The sequence below is a fragment of the Corvus cornix genome, chromosome 2 (assembly GCF_000738735.6).
Source record: "Corvus cornix cornix isolate S_Up_H32 chromosome 2, ASM73873v5, whole genome shotgun sequence".
Classification (NCBI taxonomy): domain Eukaryota; kingdom Metazoa; phylum Chordata; class Aves; order Passeriformes; family Corvidae; genus Corvus; species Corvus cornix.
This window is the reverse complement of record NC_046333.1, coordinates 119,264,140-119,290,186: the sequence shown is the minus strand read 5'-3', so window position 1 is coordinate 119,290,186 and position 26,047 is coordinate 119,264,140. Positions and strand designations below refer to the sequence as shown.

General features: G+C 38.9%; 1 protein-coding gene and 1 non-coding gene across 9 annotated transcripts; both read left to right on the top strand.

Annotated features, from left to right (window-relative positions):
* The first annotated feature begins 1,184 nt into the window (after window positions 1-1,184).
* On the top strand, window positions 1,185-1,274 carry TRNAY-GUA. The gene is given in 2 exon segments: window positions 1,185-1,221; window positions 1,239-1,274. It is a non-coding gene; the product is annotated as a tRNA-Tyr (tRNA).
* A 368-nt stretch (window positions 1,275-1,642) lies between these two features.
* MYBL1 (MYB proto-oncogene like 1) lies at window positions 1,643-25,738 on the top strand. Of its 8 annotated transcripts, none has more exons than XM_039549971.1 (16): window positions 1,643-2,078; window positions 5,793-5,895; window positions 6,021-6,092; window positions 8,823-8,915; window positions 10,093-10,313; window positions 12,099-12,282; window positions 12,505-12,579; window positions 14,056-14,166; window positions 15,408-15,641; window positions 15,952-16,317; window positions 16,793-16,935; window positions 17,153-17,267; window positions 18,857-18,973; window positions 19,060-19,164; window positions 21,089-21,268; window positions 23,097-25,738. In XM_039549971.1, the coding sequence occupies exons 1-16, from the start codon at window positions 2,059-2,061 to the stop codon at window positions 23,223-23,225; spliced, it is 2,268 nt and encodes a 755-aa protein (XP_039405905.1). In that variant the 5' UTR covers window positions 1,643-2,058; the 3' UTR covers window positions 23,226-25,738. The 8 variants fall into 8 exon arrangements, with proteins under 8 accessions (XP_039405905.1, XP_039405907.1, XP_039405904.1 ...); XM_039549973.1 differs by having other exon boundaries at window positions 14,053-14,166; window positions 21,143-21,268; XM_039549970.1 differs by having other exon boundaries at window positions 14,053-14,166.
* Window positions 25,739-26,047: the final 309 nt, after the last annotated feature.

The following is a 26,047-nucleotide window of genomic DNA, read 5'->3' as shown; positions in this document are numbered from 1 at the left end:
TCCAGGTAAAGACTCATATAGGGAAATACTTACAACACACAGAGGTTCTGCTGGAATGTAGCTTGTACTTCATGATGGTATAGCTTCAGGAAGTCATTGCCTCTGTGATGGTGGTGGTTAGCAAATTTCCTTAAGTACATCACTGAAAAAAAATGTATTTGGAAAGAAGATGATGGATAAGAAGCCATCTGCCGTTTTGGTGATTTATTTTGACCACTAAAGTAAAAATCACATTGCAATTAATAAAAAGAGATGCTTTGGCCCTGTAATGGATGTGAGCACCCCAGTGTCAAGTGACCACCATGACTGAGCACCTTTAAATGCTGTCCCTATCGTTCTGGTTTTTTTGACCATGCAGCTGCCAACACCTGTCTTTAAAGCAGGTGGTCCCACCGTGTTCTCCTAGGAGCTCTGTGGAGTCCACGTGTCCACCAGCACAGCTACACGAGGATGCGATGCCATGTTTCTACCAGAAAGGAAGTTGTAGCCAGGTGGAGTTCAGCTTCTCCCAGGCAACTAGTGACAGGACGAGAGCGCATAGTCTTAAACTGTGCCAGGGGAGTTTAAGTTAGACATTAGGAATTTCTTCACGGAAAGGGTGACTAAACACTGGAATGGGCTGCCCAGGGAGGTGGTGTAGTCACCGCCCATGGAGGTATTCAAGGAAAGACTGGGTTTGGCACTCAGTGCCATGATGCAGCTGACGATCTGAGAAGTCTTTTCCAACCTGATTCTGTTTGGGGGTGACCTCTTCCAAACAGACCCGGGCCGTGCCCGTGGCTGGAGCAGGCGCCCCGTAAGAGCGCTGGGTGGATGATGGATGAGACCCGCGCTTCCCGCTCCTCAAGCACGCGAGCAACCACAGGGCAAGGATTTTCCGGCAAGGAAGGGAAGCGGGAAGCGCTGCCCTCGTACGCCGGGAAAGCTCGCCGCCGGCGCGGGAGCGAGATGGGCCGAGAGCACTTCGCCCCCTGCGCTGACGGATCCACCGGCAGTAGGGCCGAGGGTGCGGGAGACGCCGCTGGACTTTTGGGCCGCTCGTAGATCCATGTCTCCGTCCCGAGCGCGTCTCTATGCTCCAGCTGTTCCCGGGAAGGAAATTCCAGCACTAGTTACGGCGTACATCACCGGTGGCACCGCCAAGAAAGGCTTTATACCGGGGCAGCCAGGGCCGTTCCCAGCTCCCTTCGATAGCTCAGCTGGTAGAGCGGAGGACTGTAGAGGCGCGGCCCGCGGGAATCCTTAGGTCGCTGGTTCGATTCCGGCTCGAAGGAGACGCTCGGTTTTGCCGCGCGGGGGCGGCCCACCGTTACCTTTTCATTCTTTTGCCGTCGGGAGCCGCCGCCGTTGCCGCCGGCGCGGGGGCGGCTCGCGGGTGCTCGCGGCGGGGCGTTGCGGGGCCACCCCGCTCCCCCCGCCCCGGCCCCGTCACATCGCCCGCCCGCCGGCGCGAGGCCCCGCCCCCTCCCGCCCGGCGCGCGGAGCCGCGTGCGGTCGGAGGCGGCCAATGGGGCGTCAGTCCGCCTGCGCAGATTCAAACGGCGGCTCGCGGGGGGGAGGCTGCGCGCGAGATTCGGGCGGCACCGGCCGAGCGCGCCGCGAGCGCCGGCGGCTGAGCCCGAGCGGCGGTGGCGGCCGGTGCGCGGTGGGGGCCGGGCGGGCACAGGGCAGGGCAGCGGAGCAAAGCTGCCGCAGACGGAGGGAAGGAGGGCGGCGGGTGCCGCCGGAACCCGCGGCAACTCTGACAGCATCGGAGAGCGAGGCACAGTAGGGGCGAGAAAGGGGCCGCCTCGCGCCCCGTCCTTGCGGGCAGCGGCCAGGCCGAGCCATGCCTGACGCGCCGGGGCCGGGCCGGGGCTGAGGGCGGCCGCCGGGGCGCTGCAGGCACCGCAGGGAGCAGCGGGCCCTGGGAGGATCCCTGCCCGGCTCGAGCCTTTCTGAGCCGCCGGTGCCCCGCTACGTCCCCTGCCCTGCTGTGAGAAAGGGAGCCCGGGCGGCTCGGGGGCTCTGTACTGCGCCCCGCGGCCGTGGCGGCCCCCCCTATGGTGCGCGCCGAGGATGGCGGAGAGACGGCGCAGGTGAGTGCGGGACCGGGGCGCTCTGCGCTTTCTGTCTCCCATCCCCTCCCGGGCAGTGCTGCCTTCCACGCCGCTGCCGCGAGTCCCGGTGCCCCCCCCGCGCCCCGGGATCCTGGCCAGGTGCTCCCCCCGCGCCCCGGGATCCCGGCCAGGTGCCGCCCCGCCCCTCACCGCTGCTCTCGGCCTCCTACCACTGCCCCGGCGTCGGCTGTCACTGCCCACCTCCCTCCCCCTCCGGCACTCTCGCAGGTATCTCTTCTCTCGGACTTCTGGGCACCACCTCTTGGGTACGGATCCCGCCTTTGCCCTGGCAGCCGCCCTCATTTCTGCGCTTTCGCTCAGGTCGTCTTTGTTGTAACTTACCTGGGCAACTGAGCTTGTCAGTAACAGCTACGTTGTCTCCGCAGTAGCTTTCCGTGCTGGTTATTTTCCTTCTGGTGGAGTAACCCTTTCTCCTTTTCACCTCCGAAGTGGCTTTGGCACAGCCTTGATGTAAAGTTTGGGCCTGTTGAGTTTTCCCAATGTCTTCAGTGCGCCTACTTTCTCTCGTCTGACATATTCTTTGATTGAAGATGTCATAATCTAGCCTGAAATATTCCTGAGAGAGAATGTTCTGCTCAAGAGCTCCAGCAGCTGCCCTAGATGGCTTTCCTACATCTTTTTGTTTTATTGATACGAAAATGGGTGTGTCTTTGCTTTGTATTCAGAAGGTGGGTCTTGGAGAACTGTTTTGTCGCAATGGTTAGTCTTGTCTTAAATCGGTTTCTGAAAAGCGATAAAGAAATGTAAGAGAAGGATTAGTACTGAGAAAGGAAAGGATACCCGGTGAGTTATCTATGGTATCTGGGGTTTATTGTGGATGCATACTTTTAATGGAGTTGGGGGTGGTTTCAAAGTTACACATATTAAAACTGCTTCTGCGTTTTCCTCTGACATGGAAAAAATTATAAGAGAATATTTTTCTGCAAAGCTGCAGCTAAAACAAGAAAGAAATGCTTTGGTGTTCTAGTTGTGTAAGCTGCAAAGGGCTTTGCTTGCAGAGGCTGACTGCTGAAGCTGTGTTTGGCTGTCTCAAAGAATAGCTTGGAGATAGTGTGTTTCTTGGCACTCCTAATCGGCATTTTGTAGTTTAAGGGACTTTCACCTGTGGTATTATAAGCAGTAGTTTCATTTTTGTCAAGCTTAACTTGTATTATCTCACATGGCTGTGGAGAGCCTTGGTTTCATGATTGAAAATACAACGGGTTGTGGATAGCAGAGGAAGCTTTGGTTAGAGACTGACAGCCCAAGGCGCATGCTGTGTCAGTGTCTGATGATGGTATCTCCAAAACTAAATCACTGAAGCTATGAGGTTACATAAAAGTGACTTCAAGACTTTTAATCTAGATGTGGAGTAAGGAGAAAGTGTAATAACTTTGCACGAAATGGTATTAAATTTAATCTTATATTCGTTTTATGTTAAACTGCTCTTGGTTGTTGCATTTGGAAGCTTGATTTTTTTCCTTTAATGGTTCTCAACTCAGAATTGCAAGGACAGCTAGAACAGATCTCACAAAATACGTACTTTATTGTCCCAGATGTCTTATTTGATGAAACTTGGTGGCTGCCTTCCACTTTGGTGCTGTATTTTAGCACAGTTTCATAACTGCAAAAGAATTGTCAAATGAGCTATAACAACCCCACATTTAAAAATCTTGTCTTTTTAATTGAAAGCTTAAAGTAGTAGTCCCAGCCATTCATCTGTATTTGATTTATAGTCTGTTGTAGCACTATTCTAAACAAGACTCAGGACTAGGTGGTTGTTCAGGTGGAATCGAGGTGCAGGAGAGGTTAGTGCCTGCTTGGTGCACAGAGGCACTGTCGGCTGCGGCGGTTTGGCTGTGGGATGCCAGAGCGTTCCCAGTGCAGGGCTCTAAACTGCAGCTGCCCGTGGGGCCCCCACGTTGTCTGGCACCGGCGCTCTCACCAGTGTCACTGGCGTGTATATGGAGCCCCTTCTCCTCTTCTAAATCCCCGTGAGTGTTCACGTAACTGGAGACTGCTCATGAGCTAGTTTGCTGTGTGCTGGGTAAGGAGGTTGTGTTGACAAAGGGCTTAACAAGAAGGCCAGATTTTAGTTATAAGTGAACTGTATGGCTTGCTTGGTATGAAATGGTATTATGAGAAACATATTTTGGTGTTACAATCCTAAAATATATCCCTGAAGTTTGTCAGATACCTGTGGACAAAAGAAAAAAAAGGAGGTGGTAGGGGGAAGAAAACAGTTACTTCTGAGTTTAAGTTCTCTTTTTGTAAGTCTTAAGCCACTTAATGCAAACCTCTTATAGTCATTGTGTTTGCAGCTCATTTTTTTTGAAAGTACAGTGAAGAACTTGCTGTTGGCCTTTCCACAAGTCTACTGCCTTGTCTTTCAGCAATTCAGCAGAGTTTTCATATGTTTATGTTTAACTGCTGCATCATGAAGCTAAGTAGGGCAAATGAACATATGGTGTAGGACATAGAAGCAAGTCTGCAAGAGTTGGGCACTTGCTATCCTGTGGTAATGCTTTTGAGTAAAGTATGTTCTCTGTGGCTAACAGGAGCAGACTTAATGGGAAATAACAAATAATGTGTAAGTGGTTAATCAGCATGCTGTGCTGATCATTGCGTGTTTTGGAAAATAATGGAGAGATCTCCAATCTAATCTGTTCTTAGGACACCAGCACAGGTTAATTTCATTACTGGGGAAGGAGTTTTTTTATACTTGTGGTTGAAAAATTGAAGTAACTGTCAAGGATGAGCACAACTAATACGTTTTGTTTTGAACCTGAATTTATTATATTTTTATTGTGCTTTGTAATAATAAAATGGAGAAAAAATTGCACTGTGAAACCGATTTTAATTTAAGCAGTGTATTTGGATGGGAGTCCCTTCTTTGGGCCTTTGGTATAATTAATGCGGGGGCACTGCAGGCCTTGTTGTTAGACCTAGGTTTCCACATGTGTTTGAATTTATGCTAACATGAGTCACTGACACACAAGTTTTAGCGATGATTCCATGAAACACTTCCCTGTGCCGCCTGTTTGGAAGGCTTTGTTTATCCAGGCTGTGGAGTTCCGCATTTCTCCAGTAGATGGAGCGTCATCTACGTGGAGTCTCAGGGGTGCCTGGCTGCCTGCCCCTCTGGGTCCGCACTTTGAGGCTCAGCGCTGATGTCGAAGTTATTTCTTCTGGAACGTATCTGTCTTCAGAGATTTGTATCTAATTCCTGTAACACTGAGGCAACGCTTTTAGTCAAGTCAGGAGCCCACTTAAAATCTCAAATTGACGTTTACTTATTTGACATTCTTGTTGTGTTTGTTTCAGTCATGGAGGTGGATCATGAATGTGTTTTGCAGCCTAACAAACCACTCTGTTAGCTCATTCATGTAAAAGAAAGATGAAAAAATGTGTTACAAATTCACGAATCCTAAAAAGTAGTTTTTCCTTCAAATTTAAGTCTCAACTTGGAATGAGTTATCTGTCCAATGTGTGGCCTTGAAATTAAAATGAATTCTGTACTTTGACATGATGAACTGCTGGAGGCAGACCTTGATATCATGCAAATCCCATATATAATTTTAGAACAATATGTACAGATTGGTAAAAAGGTACAAGTAATTAGAAAAAATAGGTTATTCAGAGGTATTTTAAACTCTCTTTTGATCTTCTTCACTCTTCTGTTGTACTTTGCAGTGAGGAAGACGATGATTTTCAATATATGGATCATGACTATGAAGTACCACAGCAAAAAGGTTTGAAGAAGATATGTAGCAAGGTGAAATGGACCCGTGAAGAGGTAATACTTTTTTTTTTTTTTTTGCTTTAGTCTGATCCCTACCTAATCTTCTTAGCTCATGAAATATGTTATTATTGTATTGGGGTAGCATGTAAAATTTATTGGCTGAGATTATGTCTTAACAGGATGAAAGGCTAAAGAAGCTGGTGGAACAAAATGGTACAGATGATTGGGCTTTCATTGCTAGTCATCTACAAGTAAGTTGAATCTCTGTTTCAGTTAAGTTCTCTTAATATTTATTTACTTTGGTCATATGTCTAGCTGGGAAATGAGGTGAAATAGATCAGAAGCACGTAACAGTAAAAACTATTTTAGAGGATGCTTCTAAAATAGACTTGAGATCTAGCTCAGACCCTGAAGAACCTTATTGGCACTGTCTTCAGTGACAGATTGAAATGATCAGAAATGCTTTCTGTTCACACTTGCTATTTGTTTTCATTATGGAATATATTCCTGTATCTTACTGGTTCCATTACTTGTGGTGGCTATATCCAGAATTCACAGGTTGCTTCTGAAGCAGTTAGAAGAGTGGGTTGCATTTGAATGATTGCTTGAAAGGAGCAGGATGAATTTCTTGAACACCATAGGCAAGAGGGTGCATGTGTTTATTTACTTGTATGTGTTTTTTGGAGTTTTTTTGTTTGTTTGGATTTGATTTTTTTTTTCAGTGATCACTGCTTCCGTGAGGTAATGGTAGAAAGTACCTACAACTAGAATTGATGGTGTTTATTTCTCTTCTGAACAAATGTTATAAAATGCCTGCTGTAAAAATATAGTAGAATCTAAGGCTGAAATCACTTCTTAGAAGTGGTGTCAAATATTAGAAATCAAAAAATTACACCTCCTCCTACCTTTGAGGTTCTTACAATATTGTCTGGGATGATGTGGTTGTATGAAATTCCATTGTAAGGTAAAAAAAGACTTGAATTCTAAATTCTGAACAACTCTAACTTTGCATTGTTCTCATCATATTTTTGTGCAACTGTGATGCTTCTGATTTTTTTTCCAAGTGGCAAAATATAGGTATCAGGGAATAAACTCAAAGCTTCTAAATTTAAGTCATGTATAAGCAAATCCATATTCCTTACATGTATGTTATTCCCTAATAAAAATCAGTGAAATAAGTGAATGGCAGAGGAGAATCAAAAAGCTTTTATATTAAGCTGTTTAAAAATACATTTGGTGATACTGATATGCAGGTGTAGTATGAATTTGCATTTAACAGATCTAACAGTTTAATACAAACTTCTTCAGCTGAAAGCAAAATAATTTGTTCTGGAGACAAAAAAAATGTTGTTCAGTTGGGCTCAAGTGAAGTTGAAAAAACATTCCACAGTTATCATAGGAAACTTGCATGATCAGGTTGCCTACTGCAGAATCATTGATGTTGGAAGGAACTTCTCTAGGTCATCTGGTTCATGGCCCCTACTCAAACAAGGTCAGCTGGAGCAAGCTGCCCAGGACAGTGTCTGTTTGGGTTTGGATATCTCCATGGATGGAGACTGCACAGCCTCTTTAGGCAACCTATTGCAACAGCCAGATAATAGAGGCTGGCATAATTCGCTCTTACCTTGTTACTGATGATCTTTTGCTAGGAAAACCAAGGGTATCTCAAACTGCTGTGTTTTCAAACCCTCATTTCCTTGCTGGACTGGGCACAGGTAAACCTTCCCTCCATTCTGCCCCAAAAAAGTGAAGATGGCTTCAAGGTGGCTCTCAAGAGTGGGAGTGTAGCTTGTAATCACGTTCAGGTTTTTTTTTGTGGCTAAGGCAGACTGAAACGATTATACTGGATCATCCCATCATTTGTTTTGCTTTTCTCTCCAAATCATATTATGATTTCAGAAATGTCTGGAAGATAAAAGCACTAAAAGGCCACAATTTAAAATGTTTTTCTTTTGTCAAAATAGTAACAGCTATTCTATATTGAGTCTTTTACAGCTTGTCTTCACCAGGAAATGATGATGTTTTGTAAAAAAAACTGTAGTGTGCTTTTAATCATAGAGTTACTACTTGTAATTAGCTTGAAGATACTGTGAACAGTGTAATTTCAGGTGTTAGTGTTCTGGGTGTTTTTTCTGGTTCTATAGACTGCTGCTTTGTTAACTTGATCTTAGCATGGTAACACCTTTACTTGGCAGACAAGACCAGCAAAACCTTGCAATTGGTATTTGCTATCCAACAGCTTGTACTGAAGCAAGTAAATAATCATGTCCCAGTAAAAAAGTATGCTGTCCTGGGTCAGGCTCTCAGCTGCATATTTCTAAGCATCGGACCAACCCTTTCATATAGATAGTTTCTAGGAGGTTAAGTGAAAGTTACTTCTCTTTCGTAACTGGGAACAATATTTCAAAAGATCCTTAGTGAAGCTACAGAAAAGCACCATCTGTCCTGACCAGCAAAAGCAATGGTGTTTAATTAGTATGTGTTAACTAAATTTGATATGAATCTGTTTTCCTTAACACTCAAGTAAAGAGCTGAGAATACATTAATTTGGGATTTAGCAAAAAGTGTATTCTTTTATTTGAAAGAAAAAGTATTTCCTTAAAAAGTTTCTCCACTTATTTAAGTTACAGATAATGTCAAAAATAGATCAACCACAAAGTTTAGAGAAAGTGTGGAGTAATAAGGGCAAAAATAAATGCACATTTTTCTTTAAAGAGAGTAAGTTCTGAATTTGGTTATCAAGTTAGTACATTGAAGTAATTAGATTAGAGCTTCATGCAAGGTTGTTTTTTTCTGGAGAAGAGTTTTTATAAGCAAATGGAATAAGAAATAATAAGGGAGAATTTAACTATTATACTTAGAACAAAGTTCTAAATAAGTCCTTTAATTTGAAATAAGCTAATAATTCATGCTAGAATATATTTACAGCTTTATGTATTCAAGAGTTTAACAGCTACACTGGTCTTCTAAAACTCTTTCAGAATCGTTCAGATTTTCAGTGCCAGCATCGATGGCAGAAGGTACTAAACCCAGAATTGATTAAAGGTCCCTGGACTAAAGAAGAAGATCAGAGGGTAACAAAAACTAATTGATACTCTGCTCTTTAATAAAATTGGCATATGGCTGCTAAGAATGTGTACTTTTTCTTGGGTTTCATTCCCATTTAGCTGATGTCTCATACGTCTTGTGACATGGATACTTATGTTGCATTATGATGTATGAGAAGAAAAAAGTTCTCTCTTAAGTAGATGGAATGTCAGGACTGCTCAAGAATTTCATTTCCCATTAGTGAGAGTCCTGGCTGAATTATTCTAGCTTACTAAGTAGGGGGGATCTCTTTGTAGCACTAAAGATCAAAGGTCTCGTTTACATCTTTTGTTCCTCAAACCCACCAGACTTGAAGGGATTGGGAATAAGGGAAATTATTTCATAATCTACTGTTACAACCCTGAGATCAGCTCATTTGGTTAGAGCATGGTCCTAATAATGCCAAGGTTGTGAGTTTGATCCCTCTATGGGCCATTGGACTCGATGGTCCTTCTGGGTTCTTTCCAACTTGGAATGTTCTGGGAAACCATTTATTTCTGTAAAGAAGCTATCACAATGTTTTAGGCTCCTTTTTTACCCCACTGTTGTTAATCTGTATTGCAGCCTTTTGCCTGCAAAACCTGGACTGCCTGATAGGGAGGTGCAAATACAGCTTTCCTGTGGTATTTCAAATATGTTTCTTGTTCCTACTGTTTAAAACTGTTCTAAGATGTTTTAAATTACTATTTGTCAATTTATGAATATGGTCTTCCTAATCTATTTTTTTCACAGTTCTCATTAGTTTTTTAATGAAAAGCTTCTAATTTGTAAAAACTCCCAACTTCCATTCCATTTCTAGGTGTAGAGGTGTGGGTTTTTCTTCGTATGTATGTTGATGAAAATAGTCAAATGAAATATCTTTACCGGTTTCTTTTTTGGCCTTTCATAATGTCAGCTTCTGCAGTGTGTGACAGAAAGGAAACTTCCAAATGTATGTTTTCATCAATATACACTTATATTCTAAACACAGAAAATTTGGAGTTAGTAATGTTTTGATTTCTTGAAAAATCATTTTTAAACCCCCAAGTCACTGTCTGCCTCCTTAGGCCTAATATCAGTTGACTATTATAATGCTATTCTAAAATGTGAGTTTATCAGTGTTCTCAGCCTTTGATTAGGTAAAATAGGTTTTGAAATTTAAATGTGCTTTCATCTGTATTCCAGGTTATTGAATTAGTTCAGAAGTATGGTCCAAAGCGCTGGTCTCTAATTGCAAAACACCTGAAAGGAAGAATAGGCAAGCAATGCAGAGAAAGATGGCATAACCATCTCAATCCTGAGGTAAAAAAGTCTTCATGGACAGAAGAAGAGGACAGAATAATCTATGAAGCTCACAAGCGTTTGGGAAACCGATGGGCTGAAATAGCAAAACTTCTTCCTGGAAGGTGCTTTTCAACTCTATTTGTGTTAAATGTTGGAATTTGAAGAGTGGTCATCTCAGTACCCTTTCAAATCTTAACTTGTTAGTCAGGGAGTATCTGTTGAAACTTACATCACGTATTATTATATTATGATATTATTAACTTATTTATCTTGATAGATGCTAAAAATCTTTTGAATTTGGTATATATTCTTAAAAAGACATAAAACCCATAGAAAGACCTCTAACACTTTAGAGATATCTTCAAATTCCTCCTGATCACTTAAAAACCCTCTGTAATCGAGTTGAACTGAATTAACTGCAAGTAGTAGTAGAAGAATGATTTGATATCAAACTTGATATCAAAGGGTTTTCATTAATGTGTATTTGAGGGTGACTTTCCTGGTTTAAGATGTGATTTTTTTTTTTTGTGTAGCACTCGTTGAACTGGACACTTGTAAAAGAAAGTCTTAGTAACCTTCAAAAGTCCAGGCTTAGGAGTCATGCATTGCAAAGTTAGTTGGTTATCATGAAGTCTCGAAGTTGAGTGAATCGTATGCATTGTTCGCCTTCTATTTCTTTCAAGTTGGACTTCCAATTTCTATGGTTGTGGAAAACAAAATTTTAGTGTGTGAAGAGTTTAATGAAATAATTCTTTTACCTTGTACTGTTAATTGAAATTCAGTGTTAAGGTTTCTGAATTCAGTTTGTGTGTTCAAGAGGTGACTGTCTAGCTGTGCCTAAGGAATGTCAACATTTGTTATCTTGGCATAATGAGAGATGTGCGCGTAAAAAATTTGCATTTTGATTAAGTGCACAATCCATGGCTCATAGTAAATCCTTCGGAGGAATGAGATGGTTGCATCTAAATAGAATTTCAGAGAGGGAAGATGAGTTTGACAGAAGAATTCCTATTTAGCTTGTTTCTTGTCAACAAATCTGAGACTTAGCTAAAGAGTGCTAAAGATCACAGACCTAGAAGATTTGTAGAGTCCAACACTAGTGGGATGAAAAAGGGGAATACTTCTTGGAGTTGATCTTAAATGAAAAATGGGGCTTTAACCAATTTTTATTCCTACGTACCTCTACCTAAGGCTGGGAATAATAATGCTAGTATTTTAGACAGTAATGCAGTTATAGTCTACTTTTGCCTTAATGTTTGTTTAGTGTTAAAAGTGATTTCAGCGTGCTTGTCAAAATGCCATGCCTGTTTTATTCTATCCATGATCAAGGGCATGAAGAGATAGTAGGATGTTCTCCCACAAAGCTGCACATAAAACACAGAGCAGGGGTTGCAGGCTGTCAATTTTAGAAGAGATATCTTCCAGTGGCAAACACGAGCCAGAGTGCCTTTATTATGCTGTGGGACAGTAGGGTGATTGTCTTAGCTACATGTACTGCAAATTTATAGCAGAGGGGTAAATAACCTTGTGTCCACTATGTTATTCCACATATCTAAGAAAAAAGGTTCCCCCTCATGATTACAGTCAGAACCCATAGAAAGACCTCTAACACTTTGGAGGTATCTTCAAATTCCTCCCGATCACTTAAAAGCCCTCTGTAATAGAGTTGAACTGAATTTAATTTTAATTTCCGGCACACTTGAAGTTTAGTAGAAGGAAGTTTTAAAAAGGGTAGCTTTCTAGTCATTAAGCCAAAACCCCACTGATAATAGAACTTTCAGTTTAAGCTGCTGGAGCTTTCTGGATATGTGGCTTCAGATTAACCTACTCTACAAACCCTGTAAATTGTGTCATATATTAAAATTTGAGATATGGAAGCCAGTCACTGTTTTATACTTTCATTTTAGGACTGATAATTCAATTAAAAATCACTGGAATTCAACAATGCGAAGAAAGGTGGAACAGGAAGGATATTTGCAAAGTGTTATAAAGTCTGAAAGCGCTAGTTCTGCTGAACTTCAGCCCCAACCTTGCCTGACTATGGAACACTTGCACACTCAGAATCAATTTTATGTGCCTGTTCAGACACATGTAAGTTCAAAATTTAGAATAATTAGTATTTCCCAGTTTCAAATAATTGATTTGGTTTGAAATGAGAAACAAACCTGAAAGATTGAAGATCTGTTGAGTATTTTTGTGATTTTATGGCAACTTAGGATTTGTAAATCATGAATAGTATATGTATAATAAACTAGTAATAATTTTATAGCCTCCTTTTGTTGAGGGTTTGTAAAATGTTTTATGTCTTTTTAGATTCCAGCATATCAGTATGCCTCACCAGAAGGCAGCTGTCTAGAACATGCTCCATCTTCTTCCAACATAGTTCAGGTAAATTGTTAACATCCTTTGTAAATTAAGGAGAATTTACTGCATATTATACAGTAAAATAAATAGATGTGTATCTTCAAAATGTCTGTTAGTCTTTCACTCACCTAAATTTATATAGCTTCCTCTGTAAGTAAGCTTGCTAGTGTAGTTGGTAGTTTTAGGTAGGAAAAATGAAGCTCTCTTTATAAATCCCAGAAACATGATGTTTGTGCTTATTTCTGACAGAAATATGGCTTAAAACATAGTTTACTTGTTAAATCTGGAGGCTAAATCGTGACCTATATTAGTATTACCTAGCTTATGAGAGATTTAAAGACAAGACTTTACTATTTACGTATATAGAATAAATATAACTCTGTCTGAAAAACTCAGCCTACTGTGACTTGTACTTCTGACTGTGCTTTTTTTGTTCTCATTAGGTTTTATTTCTTTCTCACTGATAAACATCTTTCAATCAATTGAAGATGCTCTTTTGCAGCATTCTAAATGCTGAAGAATTAAGAAAATTTAAAGCAAATAGAAGTTGGACATATTATTTCCTTTTGCTTCTTTGGGTTCACTTGGGATATATCTGAAATTCATTATGTGATGCAGAATGAATGTAGATCTTGGTTTCTAATATGACTCCTTGGAAGAATTTTTGTGAATTTGGAATTAGTAAAAAAATGTATTTTGACACAGGGAATAATACACGTTGTGTTTCTGTTAGATAGGGGAGTTCTGTAGAGCTCTACCTAACCTGAAGTTTCCCCATGCAGGTCATCTGTTTCATGTTGCATTTTCTTTCCTGATTTGGTATAAGAATACAAGTCACAACAAAGCCTCATATGGCTTTTGACACTTTGGATTGCCCTACACAGAAAAGTATAAGATACTTTCTGCTCCTTGAAGTACTCTCTAAATTGAGGATAGTGTATATCCTTCCCTATATTTATAGCAATAATGGAAAGTGTTAAGGAGGTTAAGAGCAAACAAACCAATCAAAACCACTTCTTTAATTTTCTTTTCTGATAGTAGTGGTGGGATTGCTTGTATAGATACTGTGTCAGCAAATGCTGAGTTGAAACACTTTCTTGCCCACTTAGTGAGGATAAATAACACAAAATTTTAGAAGGCATGTGAAAACACAAGCACGTAAACCAGTGTGCCGAGGCTTGGTTCTGTTAAAGACAGAATGTAGTGACTTTAGTTTAGAAAGTGTTTTAGCATGCTGATAACTTACAGGCCATATTAGAATCCAGTTAAAATACCACCTTACACGCCACTTTTACATCAGATCCATCTCCTGGTTATTGGAGTTGTTTTGCTTGTGAGTGACTTCTGTACTACAAAATATGATACAACCTGAACAGTTCTGTTCCCTCTATGTGTGGATTCCTGTTAAAAGTACAGCTGTGTTAAAATATAGAGTCTTTACCGTGAAGGGGTGGTGGAAGTGAAAAATAGTAATGGCTTCTTTCTTAAATTTTTCAGCAGCCATTTATTGATGATGATCCTGATAAAGAAAAGAAAATAAAGGAACTTGAATTGCTACTTATGTCAGCAGAGAATGAAATCAGAAGAAAACAAATGTCTTCTGTAAGAAATGTAAATTTCTCTAAATATTTGAATATGCATTACTGAGGTTAATCCTCAGAAATTCAGTAACGGTTGTTTGGTTTAGTGTGGTATTTTTTTCACCCGACCGTCTAAAATCAAACCTATGGCTGTTGCATTGTAAAACAAAAATCTATGTATTAGAGCTGAGAGAACTTATTTTTAGTGCAGTTTTCTAAACTGTGAAGGCAGCAGAAATAAGACCAGCAATTTGGCAGTTCCTAACACCCAGTATTTTAATCCTCTTGAAGATGTAACACATTTTATATCACTGCCATTCAGTTTTATAGATCAGTAATATTGATCATCTGCTCAGTAGAGAAAGGTGAAAAATACATAGGTTTTGCCCCATTTGATTTTGAAATGTCCTGTAGATTATATTTTCCTCAAACTTCAGTGTGAGTGCTTGCAATACTTAATATCCACATTTGGACATGATGAACAGTAAATAAATATGCACTGCACACAAGTTGTGTGTAAATTCAGTGGAATTTCCCTAATTCTGTAGAATTAGGGTAACTTGCAGATGACAGTCACTGACTTCCTCAGAGAGCTTTGCATATCAGACACCTAACTAACCCAACCATATTGATCCCTAGTTTAGAATACAGGTGAACTTGAGATTTTGTGTGGTGCAGTTATTCCTGGCATTCTTTTGAAACAGTGCAGTATTCTACTTATCTAGTAGAATCTGGTTTGCTTCTAGATTTCCAGTGAAAATTAAAATTTGTTTCTTGGGTACTAAGCAGCCTACTGAAATGGAATAGCCTTTTAGAAGTTTACTAAACTATTAATGCAAAATCTGCATTAAAAAAACCCAGATCAAACAACTAGTATTTCACGCTCTAGAAACATTTTCTAATCTTAAAATTTACCTATGTTCTGTATTGAAGATGACTTCATAATATATTGGTGTTCAGGTACGCAGGAAACTTGCATCAGAGATGGCTTCCAATACAGCCCATAATTACCTAAGTTATGAGTGTGTATAAGATATGAATGTGAGGTAAGATAAAAATCTTACGCAATTTGAGAATGTTGAGTATGTTAATGTAAAGAGAAGACTAACTGCATTAATTGAAACAGATAATTGGTATTTAAAAGTGCCAAAATTAATAGTTATGCTTAGTCTTTCCACACACTACTTTTTTTTTCCACCCTGCAGTCACGTAATTGACTCTTTTCAACCTCTAAGTTGAATAAAATTAACATGTTTCTTCATAACTTTTTAGCAAGCTGGAAGCTTGTCTTGTTGGTCTGGAAATTTTATCATGGAGGATTGTATGCCTAATACACTAAGTAGCCTTGAGGAACAAACAAGTGATTTCTACAGCATGGACGAGACCCGCATCACACCTGTTCAGCAGAATTCACCACCTAAGTATTTGGGTGTAGAAGCAAACAGAATGTTAACACCTCTACAAACCATTCCAGAATTTGCAGAGACACTAGACCTTATGGAAATTGTAAGTTTGTATTAATTCTTAAAAAGAAGTGTTTAATTAGGAATGACAATTTACACAATATGTGTAAAGTACTGTTAAAATTGCCTTATTTTGTATTTGTCTATAATTTCCACCTTATCAAGTGATTTATTGCCTTTTTAAAAACAATTTTGTTTTAAAATATTCAGTATTTTATGATTGTATGAAAGACACGGGGAGAATAATTTGGGAAGAATATATGGCTTGTGGAGCTAGAGGGCTGATAGATTATCTTGGACATTGTGAAGTAATCTTGGATAAGCCTGCCTGTGTTTTGCATCTTGCCTCATAGGATCCGGTGGCGTGGAGTGATACCTGTTTTGAGCTTTCAGAGGCTGTTGTATCCCCTGTCAAGCCGGCTCCAGTAAAACTAATGCGGCTTCAACACAGTGAAGGGGCTGCTGAGTGCCAGTATAATGTCGGTATTATGCTTGATGGCAAAAACCACAGCAGCATCAGTGGGGATGAGGAAACAATTTTTTCAACAACCTCAAACTTAACTAAGTTCAGCAATCCACCTGCTATCCTGAGAAAGAAGAAGCGATTGCGTGTTGGGCAGTCCCCGGTGACTGATCTGAACGATGGCCTGTGTAATGATGCCGTCAATGTTGCACTCAAGCGGACGCCAGTGAAAACACTACCATTTTCTCCATCACAGGTGAGTGCATCTTTAAATATGGCTAAATGTGAAGACTGTAGTGGGTGGGTTATAAATTATAAGTAGTTTCTTCCCTAGAAGTATGTTGTAGCCTAAATAAATATGTCAAAATAACTTCTTACAGCATCTGCATAAGAGTAAGTATCTTAAAAATAAATCATTAAACAACCTCTGTTTTGAAGACTGATGGGGAGGGTGGCAACAGCAGTGACAACCTGTGTCTCAGCTCACACTTTCTCATGCGAATAATTGTTGATAGAGACCTTTTGTCTCTGTGACTTAAGTAAGTAGTAGGGATTTTAAGAAGAAAGTCAAGGTTTCAGCAATAAGTGTAAGTCAAGAATAGAGTACTGGGGTTTGTCAGTAAAAGTCTTTCAGATATGTGTATATAATTCGGGGGTCTTTGCTGTTCAGCACAGTGGTGAAATTTTGTTCTGTAAGGTTGCTTTTTCCCTCCCCCCCCCCTTGTGCTTAGTTTTTCAACACTTGCTCTGGAAATGAACAATTTAACTTTGAAAATCCTGCATTTACATCGACTCCAATCTGTGGGCAGAAAGTTCTTATTACGACTCCTCTACACAAGGAAATGACACCACAAGATCAAAAGGAAAATGTGGGGTAGGTTTATTACATTAAACATCTGGTGGTGTTACTAAATTAAAGTTTAATACACGTGGGGTAATGCTATAGTGATCTCAGTACTTTTCAGGTTCATGGTGCTGATACCTGTTGTGTAAATTAAAGTATTTTAAAATGTTTCTTAGATTAATTTAATTACATTGCTAATGATAAAATATTAAAATGTGTATATGAATGCTTTTATATGCTTGAATAGTTTTAGAACTCCCACAATGAGAAGATCTCTTTTGGGTTCAACACCAAGGACACCAACTCCCTTTAAAAATGCTTTGGCTGCTCAGGAAAAAAAGTATGGTCCCCTCAGACTTATGGTATGTGATGATACTGTTTCTTTTCTTCTTTGTTGAAGTCTAAATGTCCTCTTGGTTTTGAGGTACTGTAAGCCTCCTTGTGATCCTAGAAAGCATTTTCTTATCCTAGAGAACAACTAGAACGTGAATCAAAAACGCTTTGGATTTGGTTGTTAGGCTTGTGTAGTATGGAGGCATTATCTTCTTGAACAGTAATTTGGTGCATATAATCATTTGATCCACAGTAATCTTAAATGCATCAGTTTCATGTTTGTGAGTTGTTTTAAATTTACCTAGCCTTGCTAACACTGTATCTCTTACGAGGTGGTTACATAATTGCCTGAGATTTTAATACTTTAGGGTTTCTGTTTTTCAAAAGAAAAATTTTAAGTTGGACAATGAATGGGTGTGGGTTCTCCAGCTGGGTAACTTAGTAAGAGCAAGCTGCTGTACATGAGTTTGACTGACCTCATTATTTTAAACAACTTTCACATTTCACTTGAAAACCTGCATTATCTTTGAATCCTCTGGACTATGTAAGAGCTGAGTTGTTCTTTGGTTTTGGTTCTTCTACAGCACTAGGACTGAAATTAGGTGTTTACCACAGTGTGATAATCTTGAGTGATGTTAGCAGTCTTCTTCATCCGAAACCCCAAAATTTTAGTATAGCAGTTCATGATCCTCTGATTCTTCTGGCTGTCACAGACTTTTTTTTTTTTTTTTTTGGTTTTGTTGACTATGGATAATGTTACCTTTTTTGTTAGTTTGTTCCAAATGAATTCAATTTTTGTTCTCTTCCTAGCCTAGCTAAGGTATGTTAATGCATAATAACTTTTGGAATTCAGTAGACATATGCTTTTCAAGTTCTGAAAAAATTCCAGCCAATATATATTGACTACTTCTTTTCTGCAAACACAGAAGGTAGCTCAGACTTTGCCACGGGGCTTGGCACCATCTGTGTTACCCTATAGATTCACAGTCCCTCACTATGCAAATGGAGTGGTTTGGCATTCCTGTTTCTGTCCACTATTAACCTCCTGTTCAAAATCAAATTTTGAGGGCTTAAGGGAATTCTTCTCCTGTTGGTACACAAAGGAGCCATCTGTATGGCTTCTGTGAAATTCTGTACTGTACTTAGGGCTATCAATGTCTTATTCAAAGATTTGTGTTAAAATTGGTGTAAATTCTTTTCATAACAACAGTTATACATTTCTAGCACAGTTTTTTAGTATGTTTTTATGCATGTATATATACACATATGTGTTTTTGTAGGTATTTAGTGTATATAAATTATTCCATCAGTGGATAACCATTACTAATAAGTGCAAACAAGTAGTTTGTCTTCAATGCTACCTTGCATTTTTGAAGCACTGTGTGCATGTATATGTTTTATCTGGCTAGAAATAATGTGGAGTAAAATGAACTTAAAAAAATCTTCATAGCTTTGAAATGTAGCCCTGTGGTTTTTTAACTACAGTAGCTTAGGTCCTTTCTTGCTATGTTTTGCAAGATCCCTCTTCTGGCCTACATTAGCTGAAAGTAGAATATGGTAGGAACTGGCAACTAATAGACTTCATGTGTTTTCTTCTTCAATTTTAATTAACATTTAGTCACAACCACTTGCCTTCTCGGAGGAAGACATTAGGGAAGTTTTGAAAGAGGAAACTGGAACAGATATATTTCCCAAGGAGGAAGATGACACTTTGTATAAAAACTGCAAGCAGGAGGTAATATGACAGTAGTAATTTCAAATAGGGAATAACTGCTTTTACATTATATTTTACAATTTTTCTCTGCAAAATGTTTCTTTCAGCACAACTTTTCTAAAAAAGTCAGAAAATCACTGGTCCTAGATTCACAGGAAAAAGAAGAGGTTGGGGCCCAGCGCTTAACAGAAGATAATAGTTTAGATGTACAGGTAAGAATGAAATGAAGCTAACTGAAGAGCATCACTGGCAGCAATATTAATATGGAACTGTGTGTCTTCTGTCAACTATAATAAACTTTTGGATTGAAGCTGCTAGATTAATGCATCTAGACAGTGAAAAATACCTTCAGTTTGAAATGCTATTTTATGTACTTAAGAAATAGGTGAGCATTGGGCTTGAATTCATGCATGAATTTTTCCTTTCAGTCCTTCAGAGTAGGTAAAATAATGTGAATGCTTTACAGGTTTGTAGCAAAGCTGTTTCCATGCTGGTTACCTGTAAACTTTAACATACACAGCATGCTGAAGCTCTCTGTAATATACCAGGAAGATGACATTTGCTCTTGTGCTATGCATGCTTGACAGTCTGGCAGATGTGTTCTGAAAATACATAATTGCATGTTAGGCAGCAAGTTTTTCCTGCTTCGCATAGTAGGGGAATACTTTAAGCAATATCAAGCGTGTAAAAGATGAAGTTTGTGTGCTCCCTCTGCCTAAGGGAATTTTAATACTTCTGCCTCAATAACCAAGACATTGAGAAATCGGATATGGGGCTCTTTTGGTCCCTCTGTCCTTTAAAAAGCAGCTCGGTGTTTTTCCAGTTGAATAATTGCATAGCTTATTCTTTAGTCTTGTAGGAAAACTTTGTTCTAATGAGTTCTTAATGCGTGTATGTGTTCAATTCTTAAAGAGTAAATGTCTGTGCTTCTTGATTAGGTTTAAGGCTATATTCAGAATGTAGGAGCCAAGGTCTTTTTTTAAAGACTGTGTAAGGCGCTTAAGTCATGCTCCTTTCTAGCTGGTTCTCCAAATTCCCTTCTGAAGTGCCTCTTAGACTGTGCCAAGCCTTGGGATCTGCCTGTTGGGTATTGGGTGCTCTGCCACCTAGTGGGAATTGCCAGCTTCCCCAAGAACATCTCTTATGAGGAGCAGCAGTGCTGCAGCCATTCCAGTCATAACGAAAATGCCTGGTGTTCTCTTAGTAATATCTTGCTAAGGCACGGTATATTGTGTATCGCTGATGTCTAGCTTAAGATGCACCATGACGTTGTGGTCTGTTAAAGGCAGGGGACTCGGGAAAAGTTGATTTTCCGTCATTTTCATGAGAAATGCTGGTGCAACAGGAACATTGACTCCTAGCAAGAGAGATAGTGTAGTATCTTATTTAAAAATGAAGAATATACCAATCCTGAGGTAGAAATTGTGTGTCCATATGATGATAATTTAGGAATAAGGTCTGAGGTAGAATAAATATTTAAAGGTGGTTTAATGGGGTGTTTTTGTAAGAATGCAACTACTTATGCCACTGTTACTGTCATCTAATTTTTGGTCTTTAAAGTTGACATATATATGTCTTGCACTTTCGTATACTGAAGCTGGATTAATTTCTTTTTATTTCCATAGACATTACCAATATATAAAATTCTTCTGGAGTGATCCATCCAGTGCTTATTTCAGTTCTTAAAGCAGTTCCTCCCACTGAAACTGATGTGATCTTACTTTTTTGACTCTAGTCTCCTTTTCCTTACTTTCATGAGGGTTGTCCTAGAAGTGAATTACAAGCTTTTTTCTTTAAAACTGTTCTGTAGTTACCACTTTATCAAATCTTGTTCTTAACAAAATGTTATCAGAGTAGTGTGGCTTTAGAGTAAAGAAACTGTCTACACAGTGATGCCTAAACCATGCTAGCAGCTGCTTGTTGTACTATGCTTAGTATTGACTGTGGATTCCAGTATGGACCAGGCTAGTTCTTCATATATGGCTCATTACATTTTCTTTTCAGATTCTTTCCTAGGGTCTTTCTGATAGTATTTGCTTTGTTTACATTTTGGCTTCTCTGAACACAGCTGTTGAAGTCTTTTTGTATTAATTACTAATTATTATTCCTGTTCCCTACCCTCTTTTTTGTCAATAGTCAAAAAATGCATATACCACATCTTTATTAATGACACCATTGTTGGAAATACAGGACAACAGATGTAACCTGACATCAGAAAAACAGGATACAAATACAGCAAACAAAGCAAATGCAGTAATTAAGAAGAAACTGAATGCATGTGCTACAAAAAATGTCAAAATGGAGAAAGCTCTTCAGGTCTGGATGCAAAGAATTCTGTTAGTTCTGTTAGTGGGTTAATAAAGAAATTTTGTGTTGTTTTGTTTCTGTCTTGCGCTAATGTCTAGAATTGTTGAAATCAGTGATCCAGTTTCAGTCAGTGTTTCCATGATCCTTATTTCTTGTAAGTTGGTCATTTGTCTGCAAAGTGTTTTTCATAGCTAAGTTCCTTAAATACAACCCTGATGTTTCACACTTTGTTTCAGTGAAACAAACTGATGTTTCACTAAGATTTAGATGTGGGGGAACAAAAACAGGGTAGGGAAGACCTGCAAAACAGGTCTGGGTGCCCAAGACTAGGAGTTAGAAAACTTGGCCTGGTGCAAACTAAACTTCTTTAGGACTTTAGTTTCTCAAATTTCTCTGGTGCTTACTCTTCATAATAAGCCTAGTGGGCTTCGTTAAAGCAGAGTTCATCCATGGGTTCTGTTTGGTAACTGTTCTTGTTACGGCCCTGTTCTTGTACATCCATATATTTTCCATACTGGTAAAACCATGGAACCTAGTTTTTCCTCTGTGTAGGTCCCTGACCACCAGCTTTAAGAAGAGATTCTTTGACCTACTTTGTACCAATTCCAGTTTGTCCCATAGGGAGTTAATGTATAAAGTTTTTTTGTCTTCTTAGAATATTTACAGCTCTGTATTAATGAAAAAATAAATTAAAAAAAAAGACAGGATACCTGGAGCCTGATCTTCCATATTCTACTTAATTGCTTTAACAATGGTGTTTTCAAGTACAGAGACAACACTATTACTTTCTGATCTTTTCTTATGAGAAGGAAGAACAAAGTTCATTTAATTGTGATATTAAAATTAAAAAAAAAAAAAAAGAAAAATTTCTTTCGCTGTGAATTGCAGCTAAGGTAAATACATCTATCTGGCCCAGAAGTATGGTGTTTGGAATACTTAAAAGGGGAGCTGAGTTATAGTATACTCACAAATATTTTCATTGAACCATCTTTTTTCTTTTTTCTCTTTCCCCAGAGAAATTCCCTCTCAGTTTTGTGGCCTCTCTAACCCTAAGTCCCTTTCATGAATCAAGTTCTGCTAAATTTACAGAGATAATTTTCTTTGTGAATCTATATGCAGAACTGATCCTTTGGATCAGTTTCTAGCTCGATGTGGGAGGGAGAGGATCTTGCATTGTTCATCATGCTACAACCAGCCAGTGCCAGGTCCAATTTGGAGCTGAAACGAATCAGCTCGAGGTTCAGTACATCATGTGAAGGTGTAGTCTTTGCTTCATGGAAAAAGCAGGACTAGTAGCTTAATTATTCCATTCATCATTTTTATTCCTAATTCCTTTGCCATTTCCTATATATTCCCCAAAAATCTGACCGTTCTTCCATGGCTGCCACTTGGTTCAGTAAAGTTCTTCACAATCTTCTTTTTCAGCTGCCAAATTATTTTATCTTCCTTGGTGTCTCCAGACAGCTGTCAGTAATGTGTTTTTCTGCCTGCTGAACTTAGCACATTTAAAGAGGAAGATATTCAAAGAGAAGAGAACTTAATTAGCTTCCCTTTTATGTATTAATTTTGAACTAGTTAGACTATTGAAGAGTGTTTTTCATTTTGTGTGTTAGAACTTGAAGCATAACCCAGATGCACTGCTTGGGAGCTGGATTAAGGGTGGAGAGGAAGCTTTGTCACAGGTTTTAGGTATTGTACTGTAGAACTGGATCCTCTCAGTCAAGTATACTATTGCTAGGCTTTAATAACTTATTATTACTCTGAAACATTGTATGAGAATTGCTGAAGTATTTAATTTGTTAAATGAACCTTTTTAACAGAATTTTATTTTATGCAGCCAAATCGTGACTGGGAGGCAGTTGTTTATGGAAAAACGGAAGACCAGCTTATCATGACTGAGCAAGCAAGAAGGTATCTGAGCACATACACAGCTACCAACAGCAATTCAAGGTCTCTGATACTGTGATGGTCACTGCAGCTGACAACCATCTCTTTCCATTGAAACTGAAACAATGCTGAAGGCCATTCCCGTGCGATACTTGGGAATTAAATCTTTACTTTGAGAGAGTCTGCCAAGGGAAACCTTAAAGCTACCTTAAAGCTTCCTTTCTTCTTTTGACTGACAAAGAACAGACATGAAGCTCTTACATTCTTTACGAAGGGATACCGCAAACAGTTCTGCAGTGAATTTTTTAAATATTAAAAGAGTAACCCCCTATAATATAAAGAAGGGTAAAATACATTACAGTACTGACAACATACAGTTTTTAGGTCTATTTTTCATATTTATTCTTTTGACTTGCATCGCTTTTTTTATCTGTTAGAGCATTTTCAATATAGAGTAGGTTCATAGGTTGTTACTGGTTTCCAAACGAGCAACATACATGACTGAATGTGCTTTTGCTTATGTAGCATATTTCTAGTATATAAAGAAACACAATGGAAAGGAGTACAAAGGAAGGATAGAAAGTTGCACTACTAATTTTTTTGGTATGCTGCAAAACAATGAAATTAACTACAGTGTTAAATATATTTATTTGCAAATGGTACTAGAAGTAGGCAGAGGGGGGTGAATTAAGTTTAGTGTAAAGCATCAGTATTTTCTTCATAAATCTCAAAATGAGATGATTGTTGAATGTATTGTACAGTATGTAGGAACAAGGAAAATTTTGTAAATTGGAAAGGAGTCTGTTTTTATAATTTATTTCCATTTCAAAGCTTAAATGTAGATATTTATATGTATGCAGGTTGTCTAGAGGCCAATGTTGTTTCCTGTTAAAACAGCTAAAATGAAAAAAGGACAAGTTTAAAATATATGAAATAGCAGAAGAATTACAGTGGTGAAGTGTAAAAATCTATACTGTATGTTACATCTACATAAAGATTGCACTATAGCCCTAAAATCATGTTGGTCTACAACATAATTGCAAGGTATTCCTGTATTGTACAGCAACTGTTCCTGTACTTTGTTTAAATATATTTAGAAAGAAATGGTGGGGTCTTATATGAGACCGAGGAGTACTTTGTCCTGCATAGGAACTAAAAACTAATGCATTTTCAATATATATATTTTATTCTTTTTTTTTTTTTTTTAAAGAAACTTGGCACCTTGGATCTCAAAACAATTGTATCTGCACTTAACTTTGACCATTATATACTGACTAAATGTTTGAAGAGCAAAGAGAACATTCTTTTATTTATGAAAAATCTTTGTCCTTATTTAAAGGTATACAGGTCACAACACTTGCTTTAGTTGCCTATTTTAGGTATTTGCACTTATTTTATGTCTTTATTTTTGGTTTTGAAGGAATGTTTTGGTTTGCTTTTGTTGTAGAGGTTTTTATGTAGTTAATTTCGAGCAAGTTATAATGGAGTGCTCTCAACAGATACTGACAGGTAAATAGAATTGTACACTGTAGTTTTAGTTATTTATAATTCAAACACTCTTCCTCTCCACTCCCGGGTGTGCTGCTACAGATCGTGGCAGAATCGGCTTGCTGCTATGAGAGATGGAAAGAGCGAGCATCATATGCACTGTATGTAAAATTACATGATGTCAGGTTCTCTAGTTAACTTTATGAGATCAACCAGTACTATGCAGGGTGTGGAAAGTGTTCCTAACACTTTAATATCAAAGATGGTAGAGAAGAATTAATTAATGGAGAATTTTAACATGTGATGAGTGGCACAAGGAAGGTAATGGGTTCTTAAACTTTTTTTAAGCATCTCAGAGCTTATACAATCCTTGTTTTTATGAGCTTTTTGATATTGGCTCTGATAGTAGTAGGCACAAACATTTTTAGCAATTTTTAATTCACATCAAAATTTTAAGGGGGGGCGGGAATCTTATTATAAGCAAGGGATCAGAAAAGGCCCATCATGCCAGGATTACTCCTCACCTAGCAAAATTTAGAGGAGCCAATTGGAATTCTTGGCAATACTAGATTTAGGTGTGCATTACCAGAACAGATTTAACAGCAACATGTAACTCTGGAGACAGCATTTAATTCACAAAAAATGAAATCAGACATTAAGACAGAATGACTATCTAGAATCTGGCTGGTATATTGAAGTAGAAATGGTATCATCAAAACTACCTATACCAAGTTTAAGCATAGATTTATGGTAAGTAGTAATAATTTGTGTTGGTATTGGTTGGATCGTTTAGTTAACTCCTACTTTGTTGCTTTAGCAGGAAGGTTTTAATCTTTCATGTGTCAGGCATCTTATTACTTTTTGAATGTTGTGTGCATTTGCATTTCTTTCAGTTTATAGGTAAATTGTACATGCAGCAGCCAAACTTGCATGAAACCTAAATACATATTACACCATATTTTTGTTCTAAGGTTTGACATAATGTGCAACAAATGCCTTGTTTATCTTAGTTTTTGTTGTACTACAAACTTTTCTTTTATGTAAGAGAATCTCACAATACAGACTGCGTTAATGTCAGAAATAAAGCATCTATGTACCAGGTTACTGTAAGTGTCTTTTGTTTGAAAACTGTAACACACAGTGCTCGTTAAAGCAACATGTATGTGTGCCTGTGGAACTGCAAGAGACCTGTGTTCTCTGAACTGGGCAGAGGCAGCAGACATGGGAATCAGTGGGTTACACAGCAGGTTGGAGTCCCTTGGCAATACCTACTTCAATCCAACCTGCATGTAAGCCTACTTGTATCTGATTATCAGTTTATATTTGTCTCTCAAAGCTGTAACACAGATTTTTATGTATAGAAGACAATTTGAGGAATGAATGCTGACTGTGTAAAGCTTTAGTTACATTCCT